General features: G+C 45.9%; 1 protein-coding gene across 3 annotated transcripts in view; it reads left to right on the top strand.

Moving 5' to 3' along the window:
* The first annotated feature begins 332 nt into the window (after positions 1 to 332).
* The window catches only part of SCAPER (S-phase cyclin A associated protein in the ER), a 162814-nt gene continuing 145807 nt past the window's right edge, over positions 333 to 17339 (top strand). Inside the window, exons 1-4 of one of the 3 annotated variants that reach the window (XM_071568602.1) lie at positions 333 to 351; positions 4417 to 4492; positions 7910 to 8027; positions 14487 to 14557. In XM_071568602.1, the coding sequence (XP_071424703.1) occupies positions 4430 to 4492; positions 7910 to 8027; positions 14487 to 14557 (252 nt within the window). In that variant the 5' untranslated portion in view covers positions 333 to 351; positions 4417 to 4429. Of the gene's footprint in view, positions 352 to 1100; positions 1166 to 3552; positions 3653 to 4416; positions 4493 to 7909; positions 8028 to 14486; positions 14558 to 17339 lie in introns of those variants that run through there. The other 2 variants (XM_071568600.1, XM_071568601.1) reach the window with 2 other exon arrangements.

Genomic DNA, 17339 nt, shown 5'->3' with positions numbered 1-17339 from the left:
GCACGCAGCTGCTCATGGAGTTCCTGTTCCAGCTCCCATCGGTGGGAGGGCCGGAGTGCCGAGGGACTGAGTGCCGCCCTCAGCCGGCCGGCCGGGCCCGCGGAGCTGAGCTGAGCACAGGGCGGGTGCCCAGGTGGGCGGGCGGGGGCGACGGTGTGTGTGCATCCTTAAGGATGCATTCGTCAATCACCTCAGCCCTTAAGAGATCCACACACACCGTCACCCCCACAGCCAAGGGCACCCTGGCCTGTGTGAACACAGCGTGGGCAGCAGCAGCAGTGGGGCAGCGATCGCACTGGGCACGGCTGAGGCCGCGTTTGGAATCCGGCGTTCAGTTCTGGGCCCCTCACGGTAAGAAGGACATTGAACATGTGCAGAGCAAGGCCCCGGAGCTGGGGAAGGCTCCAGAGCACAAAAACCCTGTGGAGGGCGGTGGGGAGGGCCGGGCAGGCCCAGCCTGGGCCAGGGCAGTCCCGGCCTGGGCAAGAGCAGGCCCAGCCCGGGCCAGGGCAGTCCCGGCCTGGGCAAGGGCAGGCCCAGCCCGGGCCAGGGCAGTCCCGGCCTCGGCAAGGGCAGGCCCAGCCTGGGCCAGGGCAGTCCCGGCCTCGGCAAGGGCAGGCCCAGCCTGGGCCAGGGCAGTCCCGGCCTGGGCAAGGGCAGGCCCAGGGCAGGACACACCTCGGGCTGCAGCTGCGCAGGGTGGGTGGGACATCAGGAGCAATCTCTTCACAGAGGGGTGATTAGACATTGGAAGGGGCTGCCCAGGGAGGTGGTGGAGTCACGGTCCCTGAAGGCGTCAAAGGCAAGGCTGGATGCGGCACTCAGTGCCGTGCTGGAGTCTGACACAGTGCTGTTCGGTCACACGTTGGACTCGATGTCCTGAGGTCTTTTCCAACCTGACTGGCTCTGTGATCCCCTGACGGCCCCTCAGGGCTTTCTCGGGCCGGGGGAAGCCCCGGCAACAGTAGGCGGAGGGTGCGGGCGGTCCCGGTGCCGTGTGAGGAGCGCGGGCACTGCGGGCGCCGCCATCACCGCCATCACCGCCGGCGCGGCGCATGCGCGGGGCGGGGCCGGCGCGGCGGCACCGGCGGCGGGATGCGATGACGTCAGCGCGGCGGGGCGCGCGCGGGCGGGACGGAGCGGAGCGGCAGAGACGGCAGAGAGCGTGAGTGGCGGCGGGAGCGGCGGCACCGGGCACGGCCCCGGGCCCCGGGCACACAGCCCCGGGCACACGGCCCCGGGCACAGCACCGGGCACACAGCACCGGGCACGGCCCCGGGCCCCGGGCACAGCACCAGGCACACGGCCCCGGGCACACAGCACCGGGCACAGGGCCCCGGGCACAGGGCCCCGGGCACACGGCACCGGGCACAGGGCCCCGGGCACAGGGCCCCGGGCACAGGGCCCCGGGCACAGCACCGGGCACGGCCCCGGGCCCCGGGCACAGCACCGGGCACAGCACCGGGTACGGCCCCGGGCCCCGGGCACAGCACCGGGCACACGGCCCCGGGCACAGCACCAGGCACACGGCCCCGGGCACAGCACCGGGCACAGCACCGGGCACACGGCCCCGGGCACAGCACCGGGCACACGGCCCCGGGCACAGCACCAGGCACACGGCCCCGGGCACAGCACCGGGTACGGCCCCGGGCCCCGGGCACAGCACCGGGCACACGGCCCCGGGCACAGCACCAGGCACACGGCCCCGGGCACAGCACCGGGCACGGCCCCGGGCCCCGGGCACACAGCACCGGGCACCGCACACACGGCTCCGGGCACGGCTCCGGTCACACGGCCCCGGGCACACAGCACCGGGCACAGCACACACGGCTCCGGGCACAGCACCGGGCATACCACCGGGCACACGGCCCCGGGCACACAGCACATGACCCCCGGCCCCGGGCACAGCACCGGGCACCGCACACACGGCCCCGGGCACAGCACCGGGCACCGCGCACACGGCCCCGGGCACACAGCACCGCACACACGGCCCCGGGCAGCACAGACAGGGCACCGCACACACGGCCCTGGGGAACACAGACACACGGCCGTCGGGAGCGCACACACGGCCCTCCGGAACGCAGACACGGCCCCGGGCAACACAGACACGGCCCTGGGCAACAGCACTGCACACACGGCCCCCCCCTGCCCTCAGCACCACGGCCCTCGGTGACAGCACCGCACACACGGCCCTCGGAACCACAGACACGGCCGTCGGTAGCAGCACCGCACACGCGGCCCCGGGAGCCGGGCGGGCACAGCCCGGTTTCTGCACAGGCCCGGAGCGGGGCGGGTGGTTCGGGCCTGGCCGGGGGTCAGCGGGTCTGGCCCTCCGAGCCAGCCGGGCCTGCTCAGTGGGGGAGGACCCGGTGCGTGTGACCCCGCTGGGGGTGCGGCTGCACAGGCCCACCCGAGCCGTGAGGAGCTGTCTGTGTGTGTGTGTGTGTGTCTGTCTGTCTGTATGTGCGTGTGTGTGTGTGTGTGTGTGTGTGTGTGTGTGTGTGTGTGTCTGTCTGTCTGTGTGTGTGTGTCTATCTGTCTATCTCTGTCTGTCTGTGTCTGTCTGTGTGTGAGTGTGTGTGTGTGTCTGTCTGTGTGTCTGTCTGTCTGTATGTGTGTGTGTCTGTCTGTGTGTGTGAGTGTGTGTGTGTCTGTGTGTGTGTGTGTGTGTGTGTGTGTATCTGTCTGTCTCTGTGTGTCTGTCTGTGTGTGTGTCTGTCTGTGCGTGTGTGTCTGTGTGTGTGTCTGTCTGTCTCTGTCTGTCTGTGTGTGTGTCTGTCTGTGTGCGTGTGTGTGTCTATCTGTCTGTCTCTGTCTGTCTGTCTGTCTGTGTGAGTGTGTGTGTGTCTGTGTGTGTGTCTGTCTGTCTGTGTGTCTGTCTGTCTGTGTGTGTGTGTGTCTGTGTGTGTGAGTGTGTGTGTGTGTGTGTGTCTGTCTGTCTGTGTGTCTGTCTGTCTGTCTGTGTGTCTGTCTGTCTGTCTGTCTGTGTGTGTGTGTAAGGAAGAGGTGCCCGCAGAGCAAGCTCACTGTGAAACCCTAAAATCTGCCGCCCGTGTGTGGGTGTTTTGATTCTAAAACCCACTAACTCAGCGGGCTCCCTTGGCTGCCAGGGAACTCTCTCTGCTGCAGGAGTGACAGCCCGGCCGGCCTTGCCGGGGCTGGGTACAGACTGTCTGCCCCACACACTTCTCTAAATACACCTCCTTCTTTCTGCGATGTTCCCAAATGCACTGCAGTGCTGGGAAAATACTTGGGCCCTCAGGTGTTTTCCTCAAATATATATGTCAGTTTAATGAGCTTTTACTACACCCTGATTATAATCAAGGCAGTTTGGTGTACAGAAGCACAGCTTTCTAAGATGCCTCAGTGTTTGAAGGTTCATGCTGGGCTGTCCTGATGCCTGAAGTGATGCTGAAGTGCACTCTGCTTTCAGAAGCACAGCTTCCTTCCTCCAGAACATTCCGAGTTTTATGGTCTCAGTGTGTTGTCTTAAGGCATATAAACAACAGCCTGCTTGGTGATGCAGCTTTTGCTATTTGCTTTTAGAAAACTTGGCCATTTATGAGGACTACAAGATGTAATGTCAGGACAAGTGAACAGCCCCCAGTGTCACTGATACAGGCCAACAAAATCTGACTGGATCAGATTAAAGGTTAATCTTGTTCTCTTACCTAATTTTTGGTAATGTAGAAGTGTCTTTGGTTTCCAGTTTGTGTATGATTCTTCAGAAGAATAAGATGAGGATGTTCACACTCTAATCAGCAGCTGTCTAGAATTTATCAATCTTGAAGCCAAGGATTTAACTTTATTTCAGAATTGTTGATGTGGCTCTGGAAATGCTTGATAAACCTACAAATATTTAGCCCTGTGCATTTCTGCACTTGTAGCAGTGGTTCTCTATTTACAACTGGACAGGAAGTGTTCACTTCCTCAGAGCTGATTGTACAGGAACTGTCACATCTTACAGGTAAAAGAGAACAGAAGTTTTCCATTCTATTTTGCTTCAGCACTGATTATCTGATACTGATTGTTAGTTTGTCTCTGGTTGGCTTTTTCTTTTTCAAACTGATAACCAACCTGCCCACTCCTCTGTTACAGGAAAGATTATTCTCCTTTCTTCAATATTCTAGACCAGTCCATGCAAAGATTTGTTTCAACACCTTAATGTTCTTTGTACTGTTTACTGTCTTACTGGGTACACATTTACATTTTTCTATAGGGTCATTTTTTTTTGTTTTCTTCTTGGGCCTTTGGCTACTTTTAAAAAGCAGCAGTGCAAACACTTTACAAATAAAACTCTTCTGAAAAGCTCACTATGTTCACCTGATATCCATGACATAAATGCTGCCAACAAGCTGAAAGGAATTTTACAAGTCGTTGAAGTGAAAATAATTAATTGCATTTGTTTTGACACAGGTATGAAAACTCAATGGGGTCATCCAAAAATCTCATAAGTGAGCCTGTTGATGCAGAGGAAGGTTATAATATGATGGTAAGACATTCAGCTACTACAACAGGATATGGTGGGGTATTTTTTCTACAGCAAGAAAAAACAATTTTTCATGTTGGGATTCATTGATAAATCAGTTCATTTGTACCTTCTGTGAAAGTATTGACTGTAGGAGCTGGGTCAGGTATATTTGTTAACACCATGAAGAGAAATCTTCAAAAAGGAATTTTACTGTAGAATGAATTTGAGTATTTCTTCTGGGTTTTTCCTAGTTTCTAGTTGTGTTGGTATATAGAGGGGTTTGCACGTGTCTGTTTCAGCTGATTCCTGTTTTAAACTGCTTCCATCCAGGTTGTGCTGTAGTGTAAGACCCCAAAGTTTGGTTCCACCAACAGAGTGTCCTTTGAAGAAGCTGAGCTTAGAGCTGGAGGAATTTTCTTTGAGAATGCAGTGGGTGAAACTGGTGGGTTTGTTCCCATCAGTGTTTATATATATGAACACCATTAAAACAAGAATCCTCATTAAAAGCCTTTAATATTCATAGCCATATAAAAGAAACAGCATGGACTAAATAATAAACATTTGTTGTTTAAAGCTGAACAGTTTCTGGTCACTCCTTTGGCCAAAGAGATGATAGTATTCAGAGCACTTTGAAAAGGGTACCTTGTTTGGGTAGTTCAGCAGCAAATCCCAGGGGTGCAGGTTGAGGAGGCAGAACCCACGTCCCAGTGTCACAGCACTGGCAGAGGGGGGGTTAAACCTTCCTTTGCTCTTGTCAAATGGAAAGCCTGCTGGTACCAGCCATGGCACAACAAAAGGCACTTTGGCACAACAATTTTCACTGCTTGGTGGCTGTGCATTTCCTCATTGCTGACTGTCCCATTAGGGCCTTCTCTGAGGGTTTGTTGGGTTCTTTCGACTGATGTTTGAGTTGTGGAGATGAGAATTTAAAGTTTCCTTATACAAAGTACTCTGAAATGTCCCAATGAGATATTTATGCTTTCCTTATAAGCTTTTCTAGCTTGTATAAAAACAAATAATTTTAAAAGTCCATTTGGTGTGGACTAATGCAAAGTTTTACACTCCCATGGGAGTAATGATCTCTAGAAATCAATGAAAACTGGTTGTCTTGGTAGCAGCTGTGCAGAACCTGGGGATTGTAGAAGGGGATCTGTGCAACAAGAGGAATTCTGCTGATGTACCAGGAGGAGCTGGGTCTGCTCTGACCAGGGGTGGGACTGGACCTGCAGAGATCCCTTCCAGACTTTATTTTAATGTGACTGTGTAAGTTCTGCTAATTTATGTGGGATATGCTGAATATTACCATCATCTGTGGTGCAAAAAGCTCACACACATCATTTTGAGGTGATTAAATGGGATTATCAGCTGTGAGATCTGAATAACCTGTCACCAGTGTTTGAGAAGGTCTTTCCTGAAGGATTTGTGTGTGCTTTTGGAGATTGTGTTCCAAAGACAGAATCAGTGGGAGACAATCTGGAAAAGAAAACTGTAACTGCTCAGATTCAGAGAACTTCAAATCTGAGATCTGGAAAACATGAGTAAAAAGGACCAAGGGAATAGGGATGGCAAGCCTGGAAGGTAGGAAGGCCAGTGAGGGATGAAGTGGAACATAACAGCATAAAATATAGGGAAGTTGAAATTGAAATGGTTTCCAAGTCCCTTTTGTAAGTCAAGAGTGAGTGGGCTTGAGCTGTAGGAGAGCCACAGTCACATCTTACATAGATTGTGCTGAGTGAACACTGTCTGCTGGTGGAGAATTGGGAAGAAAAAGATGCAATAGATGAGTAAAGATTTATTTGTTTGCTCATTTAATTTTTGGCAGTTGTGGATGCCATAGATTAACTTTACTTCCAGCTGAGTGTTTGAATCTTTTTTGAAGATTTGAGACTAAATTAATGCAAAATGCAGTTTGAAAATTCTTTTGGTTTAAATACACATTTTGGAGGAGATCAAGTTAAAATTGAGTGAGCTTTGGCTTTTTACATTGGGACTTTATACAGTAGTTGAAAGGGATTAAAATAGTAATGTGACATTTGTGGCTCTTTAAGTCTGAGATTGATGATGGAAAGTGCACTGTGAAGCAACAGGGGGTTAAAAACCCAAACCAAACTTGCCACAGCAGAAATCATCACTCTTACTAAAAAGTTCTCATGAAAAGCTTAAATTAAGGACAGATTAGAGCCAGTCTAGTACAGATCCTGGTTTTTTAAGTATTTTGTGTGGGATTCTTTGGTCCAAAGCATAAAATGTGCTCTATTTATTGCATTAGGTTTTCTAGAATTTCACTGATATAGCTGTGATATTTTTCCTTTGCTCTTGCTCCTGGTGGTGTCTGTGGAGCACTAGATGGCACCCTGGGACTGGAAACAGGCAGATGAGGACAAGCTAAAAACTGTTACATAAGCATGGAAGCAAAAGCAGTTTCTCAGTTGTGTTGTGTTTCCTACCACCTAAATATTTTCTGTGATATTCACTTTTACTGTAATTTTACTGTATTTTCTTGCTAAAGATGTAAAAGTGGTCACAGGCCTGAGTTATGTGATGGTAAGAATGAAAGGAGGAAAAATGTACCTCCTAATTAGTCCTATAGAAAAGTCAGCCTGTTCGTGCCTAAAATAATGTTTAGGTTCCTGTAATTGCTCTGTGGTTCAGTTTGCCACTGTGTAAAGCTGCCTTGATCAGCAGTTTATGCTATCAGGGTCCATAAGTTTATTATTACAGTTTATAGTTTGGCTTTGTTGCAAATTATTTTCTGAGGAATAGCTTCATATGCTACAGAAGAGGCAAGGTTTTATATGACTGATATTTGCCAGTTGATACAAATACTTCTTAATGTATTTGGTTTCAAGTGTCCTGTGATGGTTTATTTCACAAGTGCAAAGAAATATTTATATTAGGTCAGTGAAGTTCATCCTTGGTGTCTCTCATTCCATCTGTGAATAGTTGCAGTTTGGTAGTAACAGCCCATCACAGTTGCCAGGAAATACTTCCTGGGTTCTTCTTGTCTTCTCAGTGAAACAGAGGTGGGGTTTTATATGTTTCACTTGGTTCCCCTAAATCTTGTGCCTTTCTCCAGGCTCTCTCCAGTCAGCTAACACAAGTATTTTGGCCTTATGCAACTTTTATCTTCAATAATTAGTCCTAATTAACATTTGTGAAGCCTACTGTGATTCTCTCGCAGCATTTGCAGTCCATTAAATGAAGGTGGTGCTGTGGGCTGGGTGGGAGCTCCCACCACGTGTTTGGGTGAATTAATCTGTTTATTGTGCAAGAAAAACGGTGGTGAAAATGGATGTATGTCCCTGTTCCAGATACTGGACAAAAACTCAGGCCCTGAGTGCTCCAGTTTGGGGGGTGGGACCACATCCTGGATGGAATTAACATATCAAACCAAAAATGTCTTTCTTGTTTTCCCACCCACATATTCCTTGTTTTCAGGCTTCTTTCCAGCGCTCCAACAGTCATGACAAAGTGAGGAAAATCGTGGCAGAGGAGGGACGTACAGCACGGAACCTGATTGCATGGAGTGTCCCACTGGAAAACAAGGAAGATGATGGTATGTGTTTAACAGTCTCCCACCAGGTCTTTCCACTTCCACCCCTCTGTCCACTTGACTTGCTCACCTGGAAACATTTTTTTACATAGAATTTCTCTATTAAAGAAAAGGGTTCTGTTTAGCATACACAGAATAATTTAAAAGTCCAAAGTGCACCCTGTGGTTGGCAGGTCACTTTATAAAACCTTCCAGCAACAGATGAAAAGCCATTTTCATTTGTCTGTAAGAAACATCAACACTGTTTTCCTTTGCTGATATTATCAAGATGCTTTCATAACACAATAATGTTGTCCTAAACTGATCTCTCATAACTTGGGAATTCAGAGTTGTAGGAATGGCTTAGAACTGTCCAACAAATTGTTCTCTGTGTTCTAAAGCAAAGAAGTTTGGAAGTTTCTCTTGGTATCCCTTCAACTTCGGTAAACATCTGTGAAGAGTCCTTAAGGAAGGGGATATGTGGGGACAGTTTTCCATAATGCAGGAACAGTTTTGTTACTCTCCTGTGGGATATGACTTAAGGAGCCAGGAATTGACTTGTATTTTTACACTGCTCAAGCTGTTCCAGATGTCAGAATGTCGTTTTTGAGGACTTTGTCTCTATTTTCGTAGCTCACATGTCCCTGTGCAGGTGCTGCTACTTTTAAGTGTCTAAAAGTAAATTTTCTTACTCTGTGAAGGTGTTTGAGCCCTGGAATCAGTTGTCTAGAGAGACTGTGGGCAATCACCTTCCTGGGAGATGCTCAAAATGCTGGGCAGCCTGGAGGATCTCTGGGGGTTCCTTCCACCTCTGCTGTTCTGGGAGTCTCACAGTGGAAACACATTTCTAAGAAATCTAATGTCTAAGTTGCAAGATAATTAACCCTGTGTCTGATACAAAGTTTAAATTGTCTTCAAGCAGAAGAGAACTGGGGCCCAAAGTATTTCCAGATTCCAGATTGCACTTTTGGGTAGGGTACTGATACAATTGAGTGTCTGTGAAGGGAACGAGCTGTATATTTCTAACAGTCTTTTGGAGCAACTTGTGAGTTGATTCACTTTCTGTTTAAAGAGTCTATTATTTTTTCAATATTGTCTTGCTTGTAATACTCTTTTAGAAACTTTTTTTGCCTTTAAAATGACTGTTTGTGATGATGTGTAGGTCAATAACAATTTCTGTCAAAACATGAAGAATGAGTGTAAAAGTGACCTTTCAGCTTTCATTAGACAGTAGTTATGGACAGTAATTAAAATCCAAGTAGCTGTATTAATTTCCTTCTTTTGGGTCTATTAGCACTGTCATAATTTTTAAATTGGTGCTTTCTACTTGTTAAAATTTCGTCATTCAATCACAGGCTGACCTTTTGCACAATGCAAAGTATCTAATGATAATTGCCCCATGGAAGAGTTCCTGTGGAAAGGAACCTGTGGTTAGTGAAAGTCTGCAAAGCCAGATTGTTTCTCTCTTGAGCCCTGCCTGGCAGGAGGTGTTGGTGTCACTGAGCTCCGACTCACTGTGCTGGTCTCTAACAGGTGTTGTGTCCCTGAGGGATGGTACAGCAATATTGGGAACTGGGACAGTTCTAACTATTCAAGGGTCATGTGAATCAGGCCAGAGGTTTGGGCTGCCTGAGCCAATCCTGCCCCCCTTCTGTACAGAGCAGAATTTTGTCCTTGGGCACCTTCTCCTCGTAATGTCTGAGGTGTTGCTTTGGCAGCACCAGGGTGTGATTTAACATTTTAAATTACATAATGATATTCATGATGAGATTTTTTTTTCAGAAACAGTGAAGATAGGAGCATTTTTTATTACTAGTGATAGTGTTAGAGAGTGCTGATAAATTAAAGTGTTGGATTATTTTTTTGCATTTGTATTATTTTTCTATTTCTTTTAGGAATTGTGCACTCGTGTCCTTCTTACCATTTGACTCTTCCTCTGAATCACTTGTGTGTTTTATATAGAGTACTTGGGCAAAAGAACAATAATGGAAGGAAATGCCATCAAAAGCTTCTAATTTCTTGATGGAAATATGTAATTCCTGCCAATAAGAAATAATTTCCCTAAAAAGGAAAGAGATTTTTGGAGTGGCAGGTGACACTTTGTTTTACATGTTTTGGAGCATGCACCCTGGTTATGTCAGATCTGAAATTCTGGTTGTTACAGATCAATGGCATGACAAAGTCCCTGGCGTGGTGGCAGTGCTCTAGAAGAGACAGTGACTGTGAAAACATTTCAACTCTTGAAATTCAAATACTCCTTCATAGAATCCAGTAGTGTGCAGCAGATTGTGCTGGATAAACTGATCAGCAGTACAGTTGTCTTGGTGTCCTGGGAGGAGTCTCAGAGCTCTGAAAAATTCCCACCCGTGGCCTCCACTCACCTATTGCTGTCACATCCCTCTTGCCTGCCTTGCAGAGCTGTGAACATTCTGAGAGATGACTTCAGAATTTTTTCCTTTGCAATTATTTTGTAATGACTAGAATGAAATTTGAGGCACTGTGTGCAGATAGGCAGCTCCACACAAATATTATTACAAAATCTGAGCTGTGGTATTAGCAGGAACTAAAACATTGCAGAGACCTGACACGTTCATGCTCATAGAAAGTGAGATACCTTTGGAACTTTGAGATGTGTGAAAAATTGGAAAATCTTGTGTTTGTCACTGTTCTCTTCTTATTTCCTCTTTGTTTCAAATCACTTGGGCTCCTGCCATGGAGAATTCATTTGCAGACTATGCATTTCAGGGTAAGGAAGCATATTTTACTGGTTGAAAGGTACCTGGCACACTCTGGGGAGCCTGCAGTGTATTCCACTGCCTTAACAAGAGCTGCTGCAGTGAGGAGGTTTTGCAGCATGTGATGAAAGTTGTGTCACTTGGCTCTCTTTGGCCACACAAGGAATTGTGAGAGTCCTGACTGCAACCATTGTGTGTGAGCCCTGGCAGTGCTGGGTCTGACTGGAACTGGCACAATGGAGCATGAAGAGAAGGGGATTCCATAGGGCTCCTGAGTTTCAAACCTTGAATTTCACTGGAATGAATGGGAATCCAGTCTGGTGCTGGTAGGTGAATGAATACAGGGCCATTATATTCTGGATGAAACAGTGACAGTGATTTGTAAAAGAATTTTGTGTGAAATATATTGCTGTAATTCAGTCTGGAGGTGGAAAAACACAGAGAATTTTGGTTATATTCATTTCTCCAGATCCTTCGCTTTGTGCAGATGGAAAAAACACATCTCCTACTGCTCTACTAACTTTGAAGGAGATCTGGTTTGTAATAATATCAGAAACTTCAGTTTGCCTCCTCAGTTGAAAATTACCATTCCTGCTGGAAATGTGGTGATGAACAGTGTCAAAGACACTGGAACATCATGCAGAGTTGATCTCTGCCATAGCCAGAACAGGAATGAAGGCTGGGGGAAGTTCAAAGGCAGTTCCCAGATTCCTCATACCAGTGAAACTGTCCAAAACCAAGAGATGAGCAGGATGAGTGTTGAGATTGTCAGTATAAAGATACTTTTGAAAATAGATTATCAGTGAGTTTTTTTGGCAGATATGGCACCTCAGCCTTTTGGGCAGGAAGTTTTCACAAATCATAAACCCTGTGTGGTTCATGTTTAATCACCAGACAGAGAGGAGATGGACTTGCAGTGTAAAATATGGCTGTAGCTCCCCGAGAGCCACAAAACTTTGCTGCTTTATATATTTCATGTGGGCAACTTAATAGGTAACGAGATGATCCTCTTGGGTCACTGTTGTTCTGTCCTTACAGTGCAGTAAATCCCTGCAGGTGATGCCCTGGGTGTGTCACTGAGGTCTGTGCATCCTGGACTGCTGCCAGCATGGCACAGGGACACACCAGGGACACACCAGGGACACACCGTGACACACAGTGACACACCAGTGAGACACTGTGACACACCAGGGACACACAGTAACACACAGTGACACACCAGTGAGACACCAGGGACGCACCAGTGAGGCACAGTGACACACCAGGGACGCACCAGTGAGACACAGTGACACACCAGGGACACACCAGGGACACACCAGGGACACACCAGGGTCACACAGTGACACACAGGGACACACCAGTGACACACAGTGACACACCAGGGACGCACCAGGGACACACCAGTGACACACAGTGACACACAGTGACACACCAGGGACACACCAGTGAGACACAGTGACACACAGGGACACACCAGGGACACACAGTGACACACTAGGGACGCACCAGGGACGCACCAGGGACGCACCAGGGACACACAGTGACACACCAGGGACGCACCAGGGACGCACCAGTGAGACACAGGGACACACCTGGGACACACCAGGGACACACCAGGGACACACCAGGGACACACCTGGGACACACCAGGGACACACCAGGGACACACCAGGGACACACCAGGGACACACCTGGGACACACCAGGGACACACCTGGGACGCACCGGTGAGACACAGTGACACACCAGGGACGCACCAGGGACACATCAGGGACACACCAGGGACACACCACTAGACGCTGAGCATCCAGGTAACCGCAGAGCAGTGCCCTGTGCTTTCACTGCTGGACATTGTGCAAGCACAAAAGCAGAAAGGAAGAGACTTTTTAATAATCAGAGCCATTATTGGAAGAAAAAGAATAACAGAAATGTGGCTGCTCCTGAAATGCAAAATTTTCTGGCCTTAAGAAGACGTCAGTCCTTGTCCCAGCTCTGTTCTCAGTTTGCAAAGCCTGCTCTATACATAAGTTTTGTTTTCTCTAGGTGAGACTCATATAGAAAGTGCCTGAAAACTTGCTTTTGTCTTTACAGGGGACTTGGTCAGGCATTTCCCAGTTCTCAGATTATGGATTGTCACTCTGTTTTTTATAGAATCTAAAGAGACTACAACTTTATGTATTCATCTGCCCTTTTAAAATGTTACCATGCCCATGTTTGTTTGCAAACCTTTTCATTGTGCAAGTCCTGGATGCCACTGCACTCCAATTGTCTGCAGAATGTAAATCCCATCAGAAGAGAGACGTTGGTGATGGAAATATTTCAGTTACTGTAACTCTGACAGGGAGCTATTCCACAGTTCAAGGTTTTTAGTGACTTAGGAAGATTTTGTACACACAGTAACTGAATGACTTTTTTCCTGACTTCTTCTAAATTGAGTTCAGTATATTAGTTTGTACCTGTTGTTTTGCCTAATGTGGAATTTAAAAAATGAATTATCAAGCAAATAGTTTTTAATTTGTTTTAAATTAAAAGCCTTGTTGCCTGGAATAGCCAGTGATACAAACCAGCTGTGCAAACCAGCTGTGCTGTGCCTGACTGAGACAGGTTTGCAGCTGCTTTACACAACCAGAGCAATGTGGAACAGATGGGCTGTATTAGGGAATTTGGCCTCAGAACTGTTAAAAACTCAACTGGACAATTCTGAAATACAAGAATGGTCTCCATGGTCTAGGGAGGACCATATTCAACTGATGCATTGATTTGCTTGGCTTCATCCAGCTAAATAATCTTGAAGCTCTTATGCAGATGCAATCTGTGCTGAGAGTGCTCGTGCCAGAGTTACCATTTGGTCTGACCTTGCTTACATTTGTGGTAATTGGATCCCATGATTTTCATGTTGTGCAAGTCAGATACTGAGCTGGAGGAATAACATGTTTTAAATTACCCCAAAGCAAATCTCAAAGATTAAGTACAAAGAGATCAAGTTGATCTAGGCTAACACAGATTTATCTATGCACAAATAACTCTGAATCAGTTGCCACCACCACAGCACAGAGACCTGCAGTCACCCTTTCTGGGTGTGGGCATTGTCACTGGGTTTGGAAGCAATAGTTGTGAAAGTCACTTTGGATAAGCAGTGAAGGGAGACAGGTGAGACTGAGGAGGCACTTCAGATCTTAAGGGGACTGACTTGTCTTCTGTGAATGTTTTTCTCTCTTCCTTTGGCTCCTTAAATGTCAGTGAACTAAATCCAAGCCCAATTTCTGTTTTTCTCTGTCTTTCTTGGCAGAAAATATGTAATCTACTGGTAAGTTGAACAGTTCCAGAAAAACTAAATTATTACATTTGTTTTCCCTAACAAACGTATTTCTTGTTTTAATTCTATAATATCTGATCAAACAGTAATTCAAGAGCAGACTTTTTAAAAAATCTACATAGAAAAGTAGTATCATATTTGACGTGTAGACTGAAATGATAAGATTTGCAGAGGCACTGATCATTTAAAGGTGGGTTATCTTTGTTTCATGAAGTCTGTAATTCTTGCCTGTCTTGTAATTTTTTTCAATTTTTTCAGTGTTTTCTGGCATTATCCACATTCTGATATGTATTTGGAATATAAAATTTGCCAAACTTCTTAACTCAGACATTGTGACCCTCTCAGTACATTGCAAGATGAGATATGTGTGTTTTAGAGTGCTCTATTTAATTAAAATCATTACTCTTGATTAAAACAGTTGTTTCTCCCCCAGGAAAATCAAAATGGCAGTCTGGTGGAAAAACAAAGAGGGTGACTCAAGGAACACACAAGGCTGCAAAGCAGGTATCTGTTTGATTTTTACTGTGCCATAAAATGGATGACATGGAAAGGTTGTTCTGGGAGGTCACTGATACATTATTGGCTGAATATCACTTGTCCAAAACTGTGCACGTGTTGTATTTTGCAAGCATAGAAGTTTCAAAATCAAGTATTCAGAAGTTAAAATTCCCCAAATTTAGTTTATCTTACCTTTCCTTTTGGCCCTTCCTACCCTCTGGATACATGACTTAAAGTTATTTGAAGAAATGAAATTTTATTTCAGTGACATGATACAGGATATTTGTGCTATGAGTGTGCTGCTTGTACAAGGGCTGCCTTGTCCCCAGTTTCTGATTTAAGAAAATGCTCTTATTTCTTCACCTTTTGTGTTAGTGACTGAAGTCAGTGTATCTCGTTGTGGAAAAAAGTCCAGGTGAGTAAAATTTCCAAGAGTTATGACTGGAAGGCAAGTCTGAATGAGAAGTATAAAGAAGAAACTGCTCTTATTTTTATGCATGTTTTTTTTCTGTGTGGTTGACAATCTTTATTGCATTAATCAATCTTTCCTTGTGTTTAATGTTTTTAACCATTGGATTTGGCCATTAGTGTGACTGTAGCCATTTAGTATTTCGAGGGAGTCTGTCAGAATTTGATAATAAAGCATATGGAAGATGTTATTTTTTGAAAAAAGAAAAAATGCTTTGCTTCCACAGAGATGTATTTGCACTCTAAAATAGTTCAGTTGAGCTACTGTTAACCTGGTGTTTTCACTCACTGATGTGTTACAGACACTGTCCTCGTGTCTTTGTGCTGTGAGGGTGGAATTCTGTTGTTGTGGTTGGGGCTCCCTGTAAGGTTTAGCCCCAGAATCTCGAGGGTGTGACAGTGATGTGCTGCAGTTTGGGTTCTGTCTGTTTGGGGCTTCTGTAAATCCCGAGTTTTCAGGAGGTTGCTGTTCCTGGCTCTGTGTGGGATTGCTGCTCTCAGACTCTGTTAGACTCAGTGCATTCCTGGGGTACAAGTCAGGTTTGACACGGACTGCTGAGTGTCTGTGCATCTTGGCATTTCACTTTGGCATTCAGCACCTTTGTTTCTGCTGCTTTTCAGACACTGGATACTGCTGTAATTGGTGGGGGTTTGGGGTTGGTTTTGTTGAGTTTTCAGTTTTAATTTTCCTTTACATATGAATTGGCCACTAATCTCAAGAAAATAAACTTACAAGAGCTCTTTCATATGATCTTATCAACCTCATCTTCCTTTCAGGAGGGTGCTGGCAAATCTACATTCAATAATTTTTGGCATTCTGAGAGTAAAAATATATACACTTCATACTTTCCAGAAGTCTGAGGCAAGTTACTGTAACTATTAGGAAAAAAAAAAAGCAAACCATAAAAAGCCACCAAGAGAGATTCAGTTTTAATGTTACTGGCACCATCCACACTGAGTTAGTTGGGATGTAAGAAGGGATATTCCCACAGTTCTTAACTTGGAAGGCACCAAAGCATTGCATCTTCTGCAGCTGAAGGTTTGAGCTATCACTGCAAGTTAAAATATGATTTCTAGCAACAACAAACCACCAGTTTAGTGCTTACCTGCTTGTGTGACTGTGTTTGCAAGAAATCAGGTTGTTCAGAGGGTTTCATCCTTTCAGAGATGTTCTGCTGGAATGTGGGTGGCTGTAACTGTTGCTTAAGTTTTACTGAGACTCTGAAAATTTGCTTACTGGCTAATAATGGACCTGCAACAACTTACAGAGGCTACAGGAACTGTTTTCCTCATTAAATATGGCTGACATATGAGAGAGAAGATAAATGGGTGCCCAGTGCAGCAGATGGATAACATTCATTGCTAATTGTCAAAATATATTCCATGACACTGTCTTTGAAAGATACTTTTGAAAATGTGCCTCTCAAATAGTGGGAATTACTCGTTTCCCATTCCAAAGCAACCTGCCCTTTGAATCAGCAGTATTGGCTGGATGAGCAAACCTGTTCACTTTATTAAGATCACATTTTATAAACACAGGCAGCAAAGTTATTTCAATATAGCTCTTTATCATACTGTAGTTATAGTTGCATCATTATAAACTGTAGTTTCAAGGAGCTATAAATTAGCCAGTATAAGTTTTGTTTTAAAGGTTTTTATACAAGTCTCAGCTAAGGATCATCTTTTCTTCCAGCAGTTTGTTCAGACATGACTTGTGTGATAGAGATAAAAATATGAAACCTTTCTGAAGTTGCTGTTTGTTGGTTGTTTAAGACATGCACCTTTCTGAGCATGGCTCTGGTGCATCCCTTAGCTGAAGTTCACCTGGAGCACACCTGGAGCACGTGGAGATGTGTGTGAGGGTAGCAGAGCTGGTGGTGTGATTGTAGTAAATCAGGTTCCTGTTCTTCCCCTTCTTACAGAACAATTGGCCTCTGAACACAAATGCAGGTGAGAGCATAACCATTTTGACAGCAGTGTGTCTGTTTGCCAAATTAGAAAGTGGAATTTATTTAATGTCATGTGGCACAGGACAAAAAGACTTGAATCCCACCCAATTAGTTTGCTAATTAACAGTATTTCTAGTTAATGATGAGATACTCTAATTATAAACATGTGCATTGGCTTGTGTGGTGTTGGTTTTGATTTGTTTTCATTCAGTCACCAAAAGTGGAGTTTTTAGAATGGTATTTTGCAGGAACCCCTGCAAGAGTACTGCAGTAAGAACTCATTTTCTGGAGTTCTGTGCCACAGTGGCCCAGTACATCAAAACTGCATTAAAGGTGCTATTAAAATAAATATATTAATGGAAACAGCTGAT

This window comes from Pithys albifrons, chromosome 13 (genome assembly GCF_047495875.1).
Source record: "Pithys albifrons albifrons isolate INPA30051 chromosome 13, PitAlb_v1, whole genome shotgun sequence".
Classification (NCBI taxonomy): Eukaryota; Metazoa; Chordata; class Aves; order Passeriformes; family Thamnophilidae; genus Pithys; species Pithys albifrons.
The sequence above is the reverse complement of the archived record's forward strand: the minus strand, read 5'-3'. Positions and strand labels throughout refer to the sequence as shown.